This window comes from Brassica napus, chromosome A4 (genome assembly GCF_020379485.1).
Source record: "Brassica napus cultivar Da-Ae chromosome A4, Da-Ae, whole genome shotgun sequence".
NCBI lineage: Eukaryota > Viridiplantae > Streptophyta > Magnoliopsida > Brassicales > Brassicaceae > Brassica > Brassica napus.
The window spans coordinates 16573548-16594685 of record NC_063437.1 but is presented as its reverse complement, the minus strand read 5'-3'; the positions used below and the strand labels follow the sequence as shown (position 1 = coordinate 16594685).

Below are 21138 nucleotides of genomic sequence, written 5' to 3'. Positions count from 1 at the left end.
CTAATTTGAGATTAAAAAAAAGAGGTAGAACAGACATTATCAAGCAGATCATTAGCTATGAAGAAGAGGAGATACCCAATTCTTCCATGAGATAGTGAGCCGAGTGCATTTCAAGTGTCGTATTTGCTAAGATTTTAGAAAATCTAGTAATCCTTTTTTTTTTGCTCCTAATATAGTCTATGTCTTAAAATGTTCGAAGAGTCAAAGAATTTTCAATGCCAAAGAAAATTCTGATCACGTTTTCCTCAGAGATTATGTAGAACTCATTTTTCCACTTGCCAATCAGCATCAGAGCCGGTCCTAGAATTGTAAGGGCTGGAAGCAAGACGAAAAAATGTGACCACTTTTTAAAAGAAAAATCAGGAGAAAATGAATTGTAACTACTAGGGTTCGAACCCAACAACAAAAAGGAGATTAGTCACATAAACTCCCACTAGATTAAAGAGCATACTTGCAAAATGTGGCCGAAAATACTCTATAAATTATACGGCCGCAAGCGTGTGCTTCCTTGGCTTTGTGCAAGGGCCGGCACTGATCAGCATATACATAGTATATGCCGACTTTTTCATAAATTAGGAAATTTGTTAACTGCAAATATATATATATATATACACGTGTCGGCTTTTTCATAAATTAGGATTGTTAACTGCAAACACTATGCCGGAACACATACACTTCATCTCACGCTTTGAACGATTTTGATTACATATTCCAATTTGAAGTTATAGGTAGTTTACCAACTGTAATGGGATTCTTCTCAAGCCAAGAGGAAAAGTTTCACGGGCCGGATGCTTAGGGCATCTGTATTGAAGGTTCAATGCAGAGGTTCACACCTTTCCTAAAAAAAAAATATTAAAATATTTTCATTTTTGTGAACTCAACTTCTACAGGTTCACTGCATTGAACCTGAATTATCACTGTAGCGCGGGTCCCACGACACGTGGCGGCCCGCGATTGGTTTAATTAATTAATTTTTTTTTCTAAAACAAAAATCAAACAGGAAAAAAAATAATAATAAAATATTTTGTGAACCTTTTCCATGGGATTCACTAATGCAGATGCCCTTATGTAAAAGAGTTCTTAAGGCTTATCTTGTTGTATTCACAAAGTTAATAAAAGGACTTAAAAGAGTTCTGTCTCAATTTCGATTCTCTTCATTTCTTTTTTGTCTAAAGCTTTTTTTTTGGATACCCATTCTGATTTATAAATTTGAATTTTTTTACATCATTGGTTTCTTAAAAAATAAATTACAGCAAGTGGAGTATTTTCTGAAACTTTTGTGAAGCAAGATCATGGCTCAAGAAATTACTCTGCTATCCGAACTTTATCCTTGCACTCTATTAGACCAGATGGTATAGATGTGGGTTTTGAGAGATGGTTTGAAATGGTTCCTGAAGTAATTGACGGAGGAGCTGTAGAAATTTTTTTCTTCCTTATCCAGTGAGAAGAGCTTTGCACGTAGATGGAGAAAAACGTCTCTCACAATTAATTGTGATGGCCGCAAGAGTGATGATTGTAACCTGGAGTTCCTTTCTTTCCAGAGAAAATAAATTGCAGCCTGAAAAAGAAGTTTCATAACAGTCTTAAACTTTCCATCCACTTGACATGAAATGATCCAACGCACAACCTCCTCAAGTCTTGTTGGAATCTGCAACCCACTCCTTTCAAACACTCTGCTCAAGACAATGGAAGCATAATCACACTCAAAGAAAATGTGGGCAGTTGATTCATTGCCTACACCACATAGCAGGCAAGTAGGAGGAACATTAATCCCCCAAGTGATCAATTTATCTCTAGTCATCATTCTATCTCTCATAACAAGCCATGTGATAAAAGCATGCTTTTTTTTGTCTAAAGTTCATTTCGTTTGTCATCCAAATTCACAACATCAAATGAATGCTAATAAATAACGTACACATATTGCGGTTTTGTGAATGTTCTTATGCTGTATATCATATGTTAACTTTTTTTTTGTAAAAGAAAAGGTAATTATTATTACCTCGCTTTATCATATGTTAACTTTCTTTGTTCCATTAGGGTATTGGGTTTTGTAACTTCTATAAAATAAGACGGCGCAGAAATAACCCGACCTAGCTTTTTCGTGATAACTGGTAAAGCAAAACCTAAATTCGAGCGCAGCTAATAACCTTAAACGATTTATTTACCGCAGTGAATCATATATGTATATTTAGATATCTTTTATATGATTAAGTGGTTGCCGCGCACACGTCCAATCTTGAGGTACGAAACAGAAGCTACGAAAACAAAGAAAGAAAACGATACAAAGTTTGAAGGAGCAGGGCCGCTTTATTGAAAGTGCGAGAGCTAGTGACGTTTCATAAATGAACTTCTTCTTTTTTGCTAACTATTCATAAATTATCTTACGTTTGTGAATTACTTTATGAGAGAGCGAGTATTGTACCAGTATTTACGTTTATATGCGCGCATGATAATCTAACGACGAATCACATAAAATTTATGTTTACGATGAGCAAGATCGTATAATCCTTTTTTAAGATTTTTTTTTTTTTGCGGGATAACGTCCATAAAGAAAAATCAGAGCCATACTCCCCACCCAAAATTTTGTGCTCTTGATTTTACTATACCAACATGCAAAGATGTTTCCGTCATCCTGATCCCTCCTAACTTTTTTCCACTTTAGTCTCAACACCTCTCACTCGCAAGCACATTTCTTATCTAACTACCGTTCAATCTTGTGGAACATCTCGTGCCGGCTTACTGTGAGGGTGATCAGTGCAGCCGTCCCAAATCCACTCCAACATTTAACCTTTAAGAGGTTTTGAATTTTTATTAATATATAATATCAGGTTTAAACTTAGAAATTACTATGAGATACCATAATATTAGAATTAAAATAAACAATGTCACATAATTTTTTAATTAATTATTATAATAATATTTAACATGTTAAATTAATAGTTTCGACCTTTAGAAATTGTTAAACTAAATGGACTTTCAACTTAAAATTAATTGGTAATAAGTGGATTGACCTAATTATGTTATATATTACTTAATGTCCTTTCAAACTTCCGATGTGGACCTTTATACCTAATAAGCTTCCTCGAGATGATGGCTCTTTGAGCGTCAATCTCGGAATATTCGGGTGATAATCGATGGGTCAAGTTTTGACCAGATTAAAGTGGATCGGGTTGGACTGTTTGAATTGAGATTTAATACCATGTTAAACTAGATGTGCTTCTAACTTAAAATCAACTGGTGATAAATAGATTGACTCATCTACCTTATATATTACTTAATATCCATTCTATGAAAGTTAGTCTATAATAGAAATTGTCCAAAATTCTAATATTAATGAGGCGGTCTGATGTCTAAATTTAGTCCAATTGTTTTTAAAAAATACTTAGTATATAAGTTGTTGATTTGTGGTTAAGTGGTATATAAGTTCTAAATATGCTTATCAAATTATTTCCAAATATAATTAGGAGTGATCCGAAAGTTGTTTTTATCCGGATAGTATATAATTAAAAAAAATAACAAATAATTCCAGAAAAGAATATTCATGAAAGAAACAGAATATATAGTTTCGAACATGGATGCAGGGTGTTAATAAGCAAGTATTTAACCAGGCTCATTTGACACTTGATCTCTCTGAGTGGGTCTGCCTCTTGTTATGACTTATGAGCTGCGTTTCATTAAATTAAGATTTTTCTTTCATGTAAATTAGATTATAACTTCGGAATATATTAAGAAAATAATCATGTACAACTTTAAGGTCAAAGTGAGGTCCAAATAAGAGAATCTTATACCAGAGAGAATATTAAAAACAAACTTTCGGCATTTTTATCCAAAAATATGTAGGCACCTTTGTCTACTAATGGTCGACGAATTACCATCTTAAGCACTAGACTTATAATTTTATTATCATTGACTTTACTCCATTATTTAAGGGGCCCTTTAAGATTTGATGTCAATCGGTGATTTATTGCCATTGCATATTAGATATGACATAATCAACCATTATAGCGGGGAAAACAGTTCAAACATTATAGTACTACGTTGTTTGATAGCTTTTTTATATAGTATTTTGTGAGCTTTTGTGATGAGAAAAAAAAATAAAGATTCCGTACTGGAAAAGGAAAAAGGGAGTCGCACCTGTCAATATAAATATTTTTTGGGTACAAATATTAAAACTTCAATATAGATATGTTACTGTTGATTTTTAAATAAACGTGTTGCAATCTACTATTAAATGTTAGGAAAAGAAAAACAAATAATTATATATTTACGATGTACTAGAAAAAAACTACGAAAGCTTTATGGGTTTACAAAGCGACTGAACTTTGTTTTTTTTGTAATATGAATACATTGTAAGTCACTTTCCACAAAATACACAATATATGCTCATTATATACACACAAAAAGAAAAGAAAAAATATGTTCCTTATCGCCTAAAATAGTGGAATAATTCTCGACTCGCTTTTTTAACAAAACAAAAAAAAAAGAACTCACAGCTCTATGTAATTTTTTTTTTATGCTTTGTCATTTATTTAGCTATATTAGAGTTATAAAAAATATTCTTACATACAATATTTAAGTTTATCACAAAACCGCCATAAAAGTTTTAAAATCATTGAGATTAAAACATTTTTCTTTAAAATCAAAAATAAAATTTTGGTTTCGAATTATATTTTTGACTATTAATTAGTAAAGATAAATTGTAAATTTTATAATCAAATTATAGATTGTTAATTTTATAAATTGTAAATTTTAGAAATATTAGTTGTACATCAAATACGATTAATTTAAGTTATGGAAAATAATGAAACATAGAAAATGATGTATTTATAATCAACTTTAATGTGCTCTTTTTAATATGTGTTAACACACAAAAAATGCATTTTTACAAACAGAAAAGAGTCTGTCTTATCTGTTTTCATTTTTCCTACAAAGAAAATTTCAGGGGTTTGAATTTTTTTTTTCTTCAGATATTACGGTATATATGAAACTTAGACAACTAATCAGAGTTTTGTTTTTTTGGTGTTATATGTATTGTTAATCTTAAAATTTAAAATATTATGATACTATTATTTTAGAATTTCTTTTAAAAATAAGTAAAACCTAACTATAAATTAATGAATGTATGAAAAAGACCATTAAAGGAGGTCATCAAGCTGACAAAAAAAAAGGAGGGCATCAATAATTTACAGTTCAATTTCTAAAGAGAAACACTGAAATTACAGCTTTGTTAGAAAGTCTAGAAGGAACAAAGCACTAGGGGGGACAAAACAAAGTTTTAGAAACTCTTCTGGATGGTTTAAGTGCATTTTAAACTCTACTCCAATTTTTCTATTTTAAAGTAGTATTTGAAGTAAAAAAAAATGTTTCAAGGCTATTCTATTTTCTACTCTATTATGTAGTAAAATTATAAATAGAATAACGATTTTATTTTTTGTTCATTACTCTATTACTCATTCCAAAATACAATAGGGTTAGAGTAAAACTCAACTTCATTATGCAATTATTCCATTAAAAAATTACTCCATTTTGAAGTTAAAATTGGGTTATGCATTGAAGATGCTCTAGGTGCACCAATACTAGTAGTTCTTTTTGGTTTCAAAAGAAAAAAAAAACGGTTCCTTTTGGTTAGAGTAAAATGAGTTAGGAGTTTCTGCATGGATGCTAAAATAGGCAGAAGAAAAAGTATTAATGTATCGCCAAAGAATTTTTACAAATCCCTTATATATTAATTGAGGAACATTTGAAAAGATGTAACCTCAATTTTGTATTAATTAAAAGAGGCCCCAATGCATAGGTGGCACTCAATTAGGTAGTCAATTACATTCAATTGAAAAATAAGTAAGTCCACATTCGATTTTTATATGTTGTTAGATACATAAGTTGGTCAAATTATATGATATAATGATATGATATGATATTTTCTTTCCTTAAATAAAACCTACGGAATTACCATAAATGACTAATATATATATGACAATTAATGAGTTTAATAATAAAGATTTGATAACAATGTATATCTTCTCCATCATTTTTTGTTTAATTTTATATTATTAAAATAAATTAAACAATCAAATTAGGCTAATTAGCTATAAAAATAAAATTTAGATTTTTTCGTATATGTTATATTTTGAATTTTTAAAAACGACAATAAATGACTAAAACTATTAAAATTATTATGTTAAAAATTAATGATCAATGGTTTAACATTTTTATTATAAGAAGATACACATGATTTTAAAACCATATGAGTAAAAAATATCATTTAATAATAAAATATATATATATATATATATATATATATATATATATATATATATATTAAACACTATATACCATAAGATTACATAAATATTTTAATATTAAAACTTTCAATGAATTTTCAAGAACATTTATAAATTATAAACTTATTAAAGATTTCAGATTGAAAATTTTGTTATCGATGATTTAAATATTTTGTTATAAAACGATATGAACGATCATAGAACCGTATGATTATAAATTCTTATTTAATAAATAACTATACAAAATATACTATTTCTAGAAAAATAGGTTGGTCCATCTTAACTTATATTACACTTTTTTATTAAACTAACTATCGAATTGATAAATAACGTATCAAAAAATGTTTTGCACTTTCCTTAAATAAAAGCTGCGAAATTACCTAATATGATTAACGTATATGTGAAAATTAATTATAATGAATAATAAATATTTGATAACAATTTTTGTATCTTAGTTCTTTTTTTAATTTTATATTATTAAAATATATTTAAAAATCACATTAAAAATATAATAAAAACATTTTTAATTTTTCTTATATGTTATATTTTGAATTTTTCAAAACGTCTATAAATTATTAGAAATTTGAAGATCCCCACTCTGAAAATTTTGTGATCAATAGATTATTTTTTTTGTCATAATAAGTTAAAAATGATCATAAAATTGTATTAATATGAACTTTTATTTAATATTATAAGAAGATACACATTATTTTAAAACCATATGAGTAAAAATATCATTTAATAATAAAACATATATATTTATATATATATATAGATTATACTATATACCATAAGATTACATAAATATTTTAATATTAAAACTTTCAATGAATTTTCAAAAACATTTATAAATTATAAACTTATTAAAGATTTCACACTGAAAATTTTGTTATCGATGATTTAAATATTCAGTTATAAAATGATATGAATGATTATAGAACTGTATGATTATAAATTCTCATTTAATAAATGACTATATAAAATATACTATTCTTAGAAAAATAGGTTGGTACATCTTGACTTACATTATATTTTTTATTAAACTAACTATCGAATTGATAAATAATCTACCAAAATTTTTTTTGCACTTTCCTTAATTAGAAGCTACGAAATTACCTAATATGATTAACGTATATATGAAAATTAATTATTATGAATAATAAATATTTGATAACAATTTTGGTATCTTAGTTCTTTTTTTTTTAATTTTATATTATTGAAAGATATTAAAAAATCACATTAAATATATAATAAAAACATTTATATTTTTTCTTATATGTTATATTTGAATTTTTCAAAACGTCTATATATTATTAGAAATTTGAATATTCCCACTCTGAAAATTTTATGATCAATAGATTATTTTTTTTGTTATAATAAGTTACAAATGATCATAAAATATAACGCATATGAATTTTTATTTAATAAATATTCAAACTAAATAATATATATATATAAACACTAATGATTTAAAACAACAAGATTGGCTGATCAATTTAGTCGTCCAGTTGAAATCTTTCAAAAGTATGTGAAAGACTAAAGTCAAAGTAAATATGGATTTAGAATAGTAGTTATATTTTACTAACCAAATACCAAAAAAAACCGAACCGAACCGAAACCAACCCGATATCCGGATTGAACACCCGTAATCCAAATGAAGCTAAACTATTGTTTCATTCTCCAAAATATAATAAAAATAATAACTTAATCCCGCGCAAGGCGCGGATCTTATCCTAGTGTTGAAAGTATTTCCGATGCAAGGCTCAAAAAAAATACAGCCAAAATTTTAGAAAAAGAAATATATTTTTCCAGGAAAATATTAAAGCTACGGCTAAAAAATACACACCCTAATTTCTAAAGCAAAAAAAATTAAAATCACCAACCAATCAAGTCCTATGTTTATATATTTTAGACGAATCAAAATTTTATACCTAAATACGTGTCACTTCTTTCTAGTACTCGACAATTAGATTGTATCATTCTGAATATTTAGCAAATTTTTGAAAACAAATGCTAATACAAATTTGAAATTTTGAAATCTGATGGTATAAAATTATTTTCTGTGAGATAATTGTTTTTAATAGGACCATAATAATTTCTAATCCCTTATGTGAGCATGATAATATTTTAAGCGTTTGGTTTCAATTTTCGATAAACTATACAATTTTGCTAGGAATAAACAATATTGTAAGGGCATATTTTGAAAAATTGCCTCAGAGCCTATGAACTGGTTAAGCCGGTTCTGGCCCCATCCTCGAAGTATCAAGCTTCGTTGATCCTAGGTGTTATGAAGCCACACATTTTCTAACTGAGTACTTGTTCGCTCACTTTATCGAATTTTGTCTACTAAGACTATGGACTAGGAAATGCAGATTTTTGACCAATTAGATCTTTTTGCCTAACGAGCCGAAATATCTGAAATCTAAGACTCTGGACTTTGATACTAAAACCCAAATGTATAGTCTTTATAAGTTTCTATTCAAGTAGACGCTTTATAACTATGGTGCTATATTGTCATGCATCCAAAAGATGAAGAATAAACTTCCCAGTCTTCTAGTGGGCTTTAATCCTCCAAATATCTTTCCAAGATAAAATATATTAGAATAGCCACCAATACTGTTTAGCATGCGGAATAAGTAACCATTGTCTCTATGAAATTTCTGAATACAAGCGAGGATCGTGTACTACCAAAGAAACATGAACCTAGTGCTGGTCCTTAGAATACTAGACCGGAAGCAAAAAATATAAAAAATAAAGTCATTAGTAAAATAGAGATATAATTTAAACAAAAAAAAAAGATATAATTTAAACAACATAAATAAGAGGGAAATATTACAAATCTTAGAACTGCTATACTATTATTATTTATACAAAAGAGGGCCGGAAACCCAAATTTCCTTCATTTTCGTTCAAGACCGGTTCTGTGTTGTACTAGTCGACCGAACCACTCCAATGATCTAAACCCGAATATTATATTGATGTGGGGTTTCCATATCCTTTTCTTACATTTTTTGTTCCAGCAATGTTGAAGCTGATGGCTTACCTAAAGAAGCTTACAACCTTGACTTAAGCTCACCTTTGGGTGGGCAGGGTAAACCTTTGCTCTGAATTAAATGCATGGTTTGATAAAAAAAATATTGATGCAGGGTTATCAATATTATTACTTCAAAATCATTGTTATCTTTTGCTTCTATTACTACTCGGCATATTACACATTTACACTTGTTGCCACTGAACATACCAAATTAAATAAAGAGAATTTGTACTCTCTATACACCAAATATCCCCTATTTGCACTTCATACCCTATATCCCTCTAATTTTCTTCCCCTCATCATTACCATTTTCCCCCATTTACATGGTATCCCATCTTTTTAAGTATTTTGAGCTAATTTGCTCTTAAATAAAACTATTAATACATTTGTTCATATCTTTTTATTATACAAAACCTTATTTCCACAATACACGGAACCCACTGCTCTGAAATTCTGTATATATATAGCGAAAGTTATAACAGAACTTACCATTTTCTTTATATATGCATGTTACCAAAATATCTTTATAATTATGGTTCAACTTTGTAACATAGATATCCCCTACATGATCATACAAGTTTATTTTATTCATTAGACATATTAATCATGTTTGATTCAACCAGATGCCATGTGAACGATTAAATGACTTTCCGGACAAAACGATATTTAACTAACCATATATTGATATAAAATTAAAAAACTAACTATATATCTTGATACCGAACCCAGATAAAACATTTATTGTGTTTTTTTCTTTCGATTCTATAGCTTTATATATATAATAAATATTTCTAGATATATAATTTTATTTTTTAAATTTAGGTATTCTTTCAATTCGCAGATTAGTTCTGGTTCATTTTGGGTTTTATTCTTTACAAAACTATAAGATTCAGTTATTTATGAATTAGATTCGGTTTTGGTTTAGTTTTTCTCCTGAAATATTTGTTCAAAACTGTACAATATCTTATATAGAAGTTCATATAAAAAATATCTTATACAGAAGTTCAAAATATTCATTAATTCTTACAAAATCCCTGGTGTTATCTGATGGGACTAGTATAGCCAATTGCAAAATATAAGGAAAATAGTGAATATCTAAAAGAGTTAGTATCGTACTTTGCAAATAACGAAAAAGAAAAAGACAAAACCCTTTGTCTCTCCGTCAACTAAAGATTTTAGATCTCGTAAAACCCTCTACCACTCACATTTCGTGGAAGCAAGACATGGCGGGTCCTCTGCTTCGATCTCTCTGGTCAAACACCACTCGAAGATCCTTCTCCTCCTCTCAATCTCCCCATCTCAAATCAAGATTCTCCCTCTCCTCCTTACGCGCCTTCTCCGCCGCCACAGCTTCCACGGCCGCCGCCGGAGCTCCCAGCAGCTCGCTAGATCCCAACCGTCTCCGTAACGTGGCTGTGATAGCTCATGTCGATCACGGGAAGACAACGCTCATGGACAGGATTCTCCGTCAGTGCGGAGCCGATATCCCTCACGAGCGTGCCATGGATTCGATCAACCTCGAGCGTGAGCGAGGGATCACTATCTCTTCAAAGGTATCGCCTTTCGTGAAGATTATCGTGTTCCCGTTTGAACCCACTAATAAAGTCGAAGACTTTTGAGTCATTTATTTGTTATTACCGTGGAACATAACAGTTGGAGTTTGATGTGATTTTTTTTCCGACAGGTGACGTCCGTGTTTTGGAAGGACAATGAACTTAACATGGTGGATACACCTGGTCACGCTGATTTTGGTGGGGAGGTATGTGACTGTTCCCTGATAAAAAAAGGTTTACGTTTTAGATTATTATTGATTCTCATGCTGAGTTTTAGCAGTGTTGATTTGTTCTTTGACAATTAAAATAGAAATTGTATAATTGTAAGAAAATTTACGCTTTTATATATCCATAGGACTTATGCTGCATTTGGAATGTAGGTGGAACGAGTTGTTGGTATGGTAGAAGGAGCTATATTAGTTGTTGATGCTGGAGAAGGACCTCTTGCACAGACAAAGTTTGTTCTTGCTAAGGCCTTGACGTATGGGCTACGCCCTATTCTTCTCTTGAACAAGGTTGATCGACCTTCAGGTATGAACTGCATTCACTTCCTCTCTTTTTTTTTTTTTTAATTTGTAAAGTGTTTCTTATCGTTTTTAATGTTTTATTTTCCTACGCCTTTTTCCACTACCAGTTTCAGAAGAGAGGTGTGATGAAGTGGAGAGTCTGGTGTTTGATCTTTTTGCAAATCTTGGTGCTACAGGTAATAAATATATTTGTTCTGATTTATTTAAATGATTATTAGCATTTTTTGGCTTTAATTAATATTCATGTCTTCTCTGCGTTATTAGAGGAACAACTAGACTTTCCGGTGCTTTATGCATCGGCAAAGGAAGGATGGGCATCGTCTACCTTCACCAAAGAACCTCCTGCAGATGCGAAGAATATGTCACAGTTGCTTGATGCTGTAGTTAAATATGTTCCCCCACCAAAAGCAGACCTTGATGAGCCTTTTCTAATGCTGGTAATTTTTAATTTTTAACTTGGGTTGCCAATTTTGCAACTTCTTTTACTTTTTTTTAGTTGTCTTATATGAAGTAGCTGATCATTAAATGTGTTTCATAACTATGACCGAGGTAGACTAGCACTGCTCACATGATTTTTGCTAGGCCTCACATGGGTAACTTGGGATGTTTATTAAGTAAACTTGTTGTGTGAATTTAGAAGTATCTAATATCGGTCAGTGAATCTCAAGAAATCTAGAATTATTGGAACAAAAAAAAAGAGATGGTTGGAACTTATATGAGATAATAGCCAAGAATTGTGATCTTCACCTTTCTTATTCTGAACGTGTTATTGCTGTGTAGATTATATACCGAGATTGGAAGATATCACATGTTTGTACTTTGTAACTCTTGTCTAGAGGGGATAGAATGTGTGAACTGCTTAAGCCTTTGGCAATGGAATTTTCACTAACATTTTTTCACTTCCGAGTTGCAGGTTTCAATGATGGAGAAGGACTTCTATCTCGGACGTATATTAACTGGAAGAGTATCTTCTGGAGTTGTCCGTGTAGGGGACAAAATTAGTGGACTACGCCAAACTGAAACCGGCTCCTCCGAGAAAATAGAAGAAGCAAAGGTTTGTCTGTATATTGCTTTATACTTGGCCAGACGTGTTTGTAAAGAGCATTGTCTCATCTAAGCAGATACAAACAATCTTTCTAATAGGTTGTGAAGCTGATGAAAAAGAAAGGTACGACCATAGTTTCAATTGACGCTGCTGGAGCTGGTGATATCATCTGCATGGCTGGTCTGACAGCTCCATCAATAGGTCACACGGTGGCTAGTGTAGAGGTAATATCTTAATAGACTACTTCTCCTGTTTGAGTTTTAGAAAACAACAAGCGAATTTTTAATTTAACAGAACTTTTTTAAATACCATTAATGACAACTCCATCATTTTTTTCTTCTTACAGGTCACAACTGCGTTACCTGCTGTTGAACTGGATCCACCAACAATTTCTATGACGTTTGGTGTCAATGACTCTCCTCTGGCTGGTCGTGATGGCACCCAAGTATGTTTTAATTTGAGCAATAAGACGTAGCTCTAGCCATTGTATTCAAATTTATCTTTGGGTTGCTGCATCTTTACATCTGAATTGAGTTGATTTGTCCCTCACTAAGCAGTATATGGAGTAATGTTGTGTGTTTTGGATGTTGATAGGCTTTTGCTAATATGCATGCAGTTAACCGGAGGGAAAATTGGGGACCGGCTATTGGCGGAGGCTGAAACAAATCTTGCCATAAACGTTATTCCAGGGTTGTCAGAGTCATTTGAAGTCCAAGGGAGAGGAGAACTTCAACTTGGTTTGTGCTTTTCCAATTTGTGTTCACTGTTTCTTCACCTCTGAAAAAACGAAATAAATATTAAATACGTAGGAAAAACTGGAATTATATCTATTTCTCTGTGCAATGTGAATTAATCTCTCTTGTGTCTAACAGGTATCTTGATTGAGAATATGAGACGTGAAGGTTTCGAGCTCTCCGTCTCACCACCTAAAGTCATGTGAGTTCAGATACTACTACACTACTACGTTATCTAATCTATTATTTACATCTAATAGGGATTTTACTTTTTAGCCTAGAAAAAACACTCTTTGTTTCTAAATTTTCTTTTTATTTCGGTTTTCTTCTGAGAAGTGTTTCTGAGCGTTTTTCATTTATCTGATTTTAGGTACAAAACTGAAAACAAACTAAAGCTTGAACCAATAGAAGAGGTGATAATTGAGATTAATGAAGAGCACGTAGGATCAGTGATGGAAGCTCTATCCCATAGGCGGGCTGAAGTTACTGACATGGGTCCTGTCCCTGGAAATGATGGTAGGACGAGACTCACATTAACTTGTCCTTCAAGGTTGGTTACTTTAATTACTTCCATAAAACTTATACTCAAATCATAATTATACCTTTGATGAAATTTAACGATATGATTACTTGTGTACTGCAGAGGTTTGGTTGGGTACAGATGTGTGTTTAGCAGCGACACCCGTGGAACTGGATTCATGCATCGTGCTTTCCTAAGTATGCAACTTCTCTACTCGCACTTCCTTTTCCACTGTTTATTCTTCTTTCCTAAGCATCAATTTGATAACGGTTGTAAAATTTTTGCAGGATATGAAAAGTACCGAGGTCCACTTGGCAATGTTAGGAAAGGAGTATTGGTACGTATATAGCTATGAGGCTTGTTGTCTTATGGTTGGTTGATTGTTTGAATAGGAAAGATCCCTTTCCACTCAAGTTATAATTGAAATTTAAATTTTGTTGATGATGAAACAGGTGTCGATGGGATATGGAACAATTACATCTCATTCACTGATGGGTTTGGAAGCTCGTGGGACTCTCTTTGTGTCTCCAGGGCTGGACGTGAGAACCCTTCTTTACCGGTTTAGTTGTTCTTAATTAGAACATTTTATGTGGGCCTCGTGCATTTGATCCTTGCTTATGCTGCATCTTCTTATGTTTTCTGTTTTTTTTTTCCAGTCATACGATGGCATGATTATTGGTGAGCACTCACGAGATACAGATCTTGATGTAAGTTGGTTCGACTCACCCCTCTCCATACTTCAAATCTCAATACCACTTGCTGCTCACTTGAATTGCACACTACAGGTTAACCCGGTTAAGGCCAAAGAGCTTACCAACATTCGATCTGCTAACAAAGACGAAAATGTGAAGCTGTCTCCACCTCGCCTCGTATGTACCCTTTTCTCACAACATCTATAGAGACGAGAAAACCGTTTTCTTGATGACTAAACTTTCTTATCCTTTGTGTTGTGATACTTGTATTGAAATACTTTTGAATTCTTTTCGATTCAGATGACACTTGAGGAAGCTATAGGATACGTTGCCTCAGATGAACTTATTGAGGTAACATTTGTTCATAACCAATCAGTGAACCATGGAGAACGTTTTGTTTGTGGCTTCTTATGCATATGTATTGTTTATTGGGTTTAATGTGTTCAGGTCACTCCAAAGAGGATTCGGTTGAGGAAGAGATGTCTAGACGTTACCAAGCGTAAATCCCAGAGCAAACGAGCCAAAGATTAATCTGATTTTCCGGTTTCTGATTTTTTTTTGTTAAGCTGGGTTGGTTCTGGCTATGGCTTCACGATCATACAAAAAGAATATTATTGAATATGTACGAGAAACATTCAGATTATATAGATTCATAACTTATACGCAAGAAGATATATTCTTCTATTGAATAACAAAAAATAAGATAGGATCCATTATACATGTTTTGTCATTGTGAAAGTGTTGTTGTTACTTGGCGCAGTTTCAGACTCTAATGTTTGGTTATATCTGTAACTGAACTCGTAGGAAGAGACAATAGACGATACACTAGTATCTTTGTTATTCTGAAGTCAACGTATTTGATTCAACTACTATTTTGGGTAGTCCTAAATCCTAAGGCCATGTATATTGGAGGTTTTTAGAATGATGTTTTTCGCATAATATAAGAACCGTTTCTTAACTTTAAGTAAGAAAATTTCATTCTGAAAATTTCCAATAAACATGCCTCAACAAGTTTTAACTTAATCATTTTTATACTTAAAACTTTTAACTAAAGACTAAGTAAATTAATAAAAACAATAGTGAAGACTAAATTAACTAATTACCCAAGGTATTTTTCTAATTAAATGTGCACGGAAATAAACATAATATTTTTATAAAAATGATTAAGGTCCTATAAGACATTAAGACATTTATTAAACAGACCAAATTTTTTTTGATAATTTTAATATTATTGTGTTTTGATACAATGTTAACATCCGTTAATTTGGTTTGATACAACGTATCCCGAGAGAGGATCGGACTAAAACTGAGGACTTGAGAAGCTATGTCTCATCAATTTCCAAATTCTTGGAACACGAGAAGAAAGTAAACGAAAAGTCATTTTGACAGTTACTATGGAGTTCCTCCCTATCTATATAACTCTCCATCGTTTTATTAGTCAAGAGTAGCATATAGATATGTCAACAAGGTCCAACAAGGACATTTTCGTGCGTGGATTTGCAAAGGCTTTGGAAGAAAAATGGCAAGTCGATGTACAACTAAAAGCAAGGGACAGTGATGAGGGTGTATCCATCCTTGCACACAAACTTGTCCTGGTCTCATCTTCATCTTAATTTATCTTGTATTTCTTATTTATAACCGAAATTATACTCCGGTGTTTGAGAGTGTCTCTTTACTTGAAATGCTTATTTAGTGGTCAATAACCTTTGTTTTTCGGAATTTGAATAGGCATCAAGGTCAGAGGTGTTAAAGAAAATACTGGAACTAGACGAGTTCAAAGCTCCATCTCAACCGGTCGAGGCAGCAAGACCGTCTCTACAGAAAGGCCGAAGAGGCATGGGCGTTGGACCCATACTAAATTTCAAAAAGAAAATGATCACGGGAAGGCCCAAGAAACAAATACGAAAAAACCCTGAAACCTTTTGTTGCCGTGGTCACTACGTTATGCTGAAACGATCCTGCGAGACAGTCACTTTCTCGGAGCTGAAACATGAGGAGTTAGAGGCTTTTGTCAAATTCATCTACAGTGACGGCTCTAAGCTTTCTGCGAAAGCAAAAGAACACGTTAGGTCACTCTATGTTACAGCCGACAAATATGAGATTCCACATCTACGCGATCTATGCAGAAACGAGCTAGTAAAATCTCTTACTCTCTCGAATGCTCTTGAAGTCTTGGAGCTCTCTCTGATTCCTCTTGACAAAAAAAATATCTTAGATTTCATTTATCGATTTTGTTGTATGCACTCTTATGATTTTCTGCATTTTGTTCTTAATTCATTAATTTAAAATTTAGTTCATATTTTTATAAATATAATTATTTGATTTATATGAGTTACAGTAGGATTGAGAAATTTACAAAATATACTTAAAATCTGAAAGTTCAGTATAAAACAAAAAAATGAAATATGATAATTAATACTTATAATAGTATTTTTAAACACCAAAAATCAGAAAATAATTATAGAAAATGAATTTTTTACTGCTAAAATTTTAACCTTTCTATAATTATTTTATTTTGATTTTTGTAAAGAGTTATTCTTGCCTCAGGCCCCTCAAATGGTAGGCACGGCACTGTCCACGATGCTGCATTTAGTTATATCATAAAGAATCTAAAGACGATTGCTAACTCTCTTGAGTTCAAGTTGTTCGCAACCAGGAATACAGATCTTACTGTTGAAATAATAAGGGCTTATATGGCGCGTAGATATATTATTGATAATGGAGTAACAACATGGTAGCTTTTTTCATAAACCACAACTTTCAATAGTCATCTATTTGTGTAATTTAAAGTTATCTTTTTTATTTTCTCGATTTTTTATTTATTTATGGTGTAAAAAACTTTCTTATATACATAATCATAAAATTAAAGCTGAAGGAGAAAAAAATTCGAACAAACGTTTCCTTCCAATACATATTTTAGTATAAACCTCTCTAAAGTCTGGTATAAAAAATAATCAATTAATAAAATTTAAAATTGACAAACATTACAAAAGTAACTTGTATTATCAAATTATTTATATGTATAATGATAGTAAGAGTAAAAATAAATAAAATAAAATAAATCAACGAAAATACTTATTTTGAAAACAAGGATCGTCTCAGACTCTCAGCATAATGTTTCGAAGTTAGGCTTTTAAAGTTGTCTCTTCTCCATTCCCAAAGTATCGGATACTACAAGGAAGCAAAAGGAAAGATAAATAATGCTTGTTTTCAGAGGAAGGAATCATCAATTTACTAGCTTTCAAACACAAAAGGAAAGAATCATCACTTCGTAGTCTTCATTCTCTATATAACTAAACGAAACTCAAGTGATATCAGTATTATCGTTATGGCAAAACAGAGCAATCTAAACATTTTCTTAGATGGGTTTGCACATATCTTAGAAGAACAATGGCAAGTTGATGTGCTGCTCAAGGCAGGAGACAGCGATCCAGATGCAGCAATCTCCGCTCACAAACTTGTTCTGGTCTTCACTTCTTCCTATTTATTTTTTTGTTATCTGGTTTAGAAAACAATATTTGACACACTCTAATATTTTGTATTACTCCTGTTTCATAATACAAGTTCTTTTAGTATTATTTCTTTTTGTTTCAAAGTTAGTTGTTTATGCACTGTAATCCAACTTTTGGTATTAGATATTATGTGACCCATTAAAATATATAGATTTTTGATAATTGGTTGAAGAGTGACCCTTACTTGATATTTGAAAAGGCTGCAAGATCAAAGGTCTTTAAGAAGATGCTGGAGGAGGATGAGTGCAAGACTTCGTCTGAGAAAGAGATAATCACTCTCTCTGAGATGAAACACGAAGAGCTAAAGGCTTTGGTAGAGTTCATATACAGTGATGGCTCAACGCCTTGTGCAGGGCATGCTCGATCACTTTATCTAGCAGCGGATAAATATGAGATCCCGCATCTACGAGACCTGACCAGAAACGAACTTATATCTTCTCTGAACGCATCTAATGCTCTTGACGTTTATGAGCTTGCCCAAATCCCTTTCGATGACGCACTAAACAATGCTGCCTTAAGCTGTATCCGAATGAATATAGCTACAATTGCTTACTCTGATGAGCTCAAGCTGTTTGCAGAGAGTAACCCAAATCTTACAGTGGAGATAATGAAGGCCTGTGTTGAACAGAGTAGAATCAGAAACTACACTTTTTGCATTCTTGAGTAGAAGCATGTGTTGGGGCCAAAATTGCTTTAAAATTTTAAGGGGCCAATACTTAATCAGTGTAAAAACGTCTATAGCTCTATTGATAATTGTATTTGTGTGCATGTTTAAGAACATAGGTTCAAATCTGTGTGTATATATTTTTGAAAGCTAATAGTTAATGTGCCAAACAAAAATTTATGCTTGAGGGCCTAAAATATTCAGGCACGGCCTTGACTGTTGATTACCAATAATGTAGTTTTCCTTCTTTTACTACACAAATCCGTTCATTTTTTTATGGGATTGTACTTATTTATTGTTTTCACAAACTTGACAAATTTTAAACTTACTCGTGCAATTCGTATATCAATGATTATGAAATATTATATTTTATTATGTGAATGAGAAAAAAAAACAATTACGAATATATATTGCTTACTATCAAGCAAGCAAACATTGTTTTTAATAATACAATCATATTAGCACAAAATTTTGCTGATGAAAATTAAATTATCTATTGTACTGTTTGGTGATCCGACCGGTCTACGAAAGCGAGCTGCACAGCGATCCAACGGTAAGACTAGCTTATGTATGCCGCAGTGACCAGGAACACCGCATATAAAGTTTTGGACTCTCGGTGGGTTGTTAGATGGTTCAGACTGCTCAAAGATGTTGTGAGTGACTTCAATGACGTCGTGATAGTCTTTGTTGTATTCAGAGACCAAAGAGTCTCCAACGGCAACTCCAAAGACTGCCACAAGAATCATCAAAGAAGCGAATAAGTTGTTGGTCTTGATCAAAGACATGATAGATGTTCTGTTCTTCTTTTTTTGTTAGGAACGAGAGAGCTAAGCAGGCAAGGAAACACAAGTTTTGATGAAGTTTTGGGTTTGTTTGGTTAGAAGTTGAGAGGACGCCTAAGATGTTTATATAGAGAGCCCTAGCTATCGCTTGAGCTAATAAACCTTTTCGCCTTAGTAATCTGAATTTTTTTTATATTTCTTTAACTACTCAAAATATATGGATAATTCCTATTTGCTTAGGTCCGTTCCCATCGTTTCCGTATATAAGATAGATACCAATCATTAATTGTCAACTTTGGATATCATTTACTAAATTTTTTTTATATTCAATTTTATCACTTAATGGCTTTTTTGGTTTTTTTTTAAATGGTTGTAACAGATTTTCCTCCCGTAATTGTTTGATTTTAATCTACTTTAGGGCCATAACTTTTGTTCCTAAAACTATACGTATCAATACCATTAAAAGAGGATCATTCCTAAATTATACCCTTAATGAAAATTACATTTTTTTTTCAAAATAACCCTTATTTTTACAAGAGAGTAATAAAATTCATTAATAATATTTTAGTCTTTTGTTTTGGGCCTACATAAATGGATTTATAAGTAATGGGCCTATATATATATTTAAAAGATATACTAACTTTAAATTTAATATAAATATAAATATAAATATATTATGAACTATAAATAAATTAACAAACATGAAAATATTATTTTCTTAAATATACGTATCAATATTCAAAATAGATTATTTTAATAATATACAGATTTTTCAATACAAACCAAAATCATATATCCTACACCATATATCATATACATATTTGAATATCATTTTTCCATGTATAATGTCATTTTATACATAATATTGATATCGCAATTACGAGTGTTCAAGAATATTTTAAAAACTATCTTAAAATCAAAATTTAAATCTTAAAAAAAACAAACACATAATAAGTTATTAATAACGAAAATAAACTAATATTGTCATATCAATAAGATTTTTTATATTATCATTTTTTATTTGGATAACATAATAAAATTTCATCAAATTCTAAGGAATCATTAATTTATGTAATATAAAAAATATGAGTAATTTAATCATTTAAAAAATACATTATCAGATATTTTGTGTGTTTATCGGATCAGTGGTATCAGATCGCAGGTTAATAGTAAATTTTTGGGTTTTTACCGGGTTATATCAGATTTTTAATTAACAAATTTTTCATTAAATCTGAACCGGATTATATACAATGTATCGGGTCTATAAGTTCAACCATGAATCTAAGCCGGATATGAAAACAAATCTTAAAACTCAAACATTATTATAGAACAACTACCATATTTTGAACAAATACCATATTTTGAAGAGAAAAAAAAACAAATGATAAAAACCTAAAAACTTAATTGTTATGGTTCGAAACAAAAATAATAGTAGTTTGTAAATCAGTTTTCGATCAATAAATGAAAAAACAAACAAACCCGCGCTTTCTAAGCGCGTATAAAAATCTAGTATATTATTAAACCATTCCTCTCTTTGATTAATCTATACTTCGAACATAAAATTTTAAAACTTCCTTGCATTTTGATCACTTCAATTTCATTGTTTCCGAAAATATTAATAAATATTCTGTTAGAGCATTTATATCGCTTAAATTCCTCACAAATTCTTAACCAAAAAAATAATATTTTAATTTAATTTAGTTAGGTAAATAAATATATTCTTACGAAGACAAGTGTTTCATATGGTTTTTGATGAAATTCTCAAAACTTCTGATTTCAAAATTTCTATCCATT

At 31.2% G+C, this 21138-nt stretch overlaps 2 protein-coding genes across 2 annotated transcripts; both read left to right on the top strand.

Moving 5' to 3' along the window:
* Positions 1-10479: 10479 nt before the first annotated feature.
* On the top strand, positions 10480-15275 carry LOC111215080 (50S ribosomal subunit assembly factor BipA-like). Its single transcript, XM_022718250.2, has 18 exons — positions 10480-10868; positions 11000-11074; positions 11249-11399; positions 11503-11571; positions 11660-11832; positions 12309-12449; positions 12539-12664; positions 12787-12885; positions 13057-13177; positions 13313-13376; positions 13545-13724; positions 13818-13891; positions 13982-14031; positions 14147-14233; positions 14351-14401; positions 14480-14563; positions 14687-14737; positions 14834-15275. Exons 1-18 carry the CDS (start codon positions 10539-10541, stop codon positions 14915-14917), a joined length of 2010 nt encoding a protein of 669 aa, XP_022573971.2. The 5' UTR covers positions 10480-10538; the 3' UTR covers positions 14918-15275.
* Positions 15276-15843: 568 nt separating this feature from the next.
* LOC111215079 (putative BTB/POZ domain-containing protein At2g40450) lies at positions 15844-18857 on the top strand. Its single transcript, XM_048778875.1, has 5 exons — positions 15844-15981; positions 16115-16180; positions 16352-16455; positions 17705-17852; positions 18098-18857. Exons 1-5 carry the CDS (start codon positions 15844-15846, stop codon positions 18563-18565), a joined length of 924 nt encoding a protein of 307 aa, XP_048634832.1. The 3' UTR covers positions 18566-18857.
* The last annotated feature ends 2281 nt before the right edge of the window (positions 18858-21138 follow it).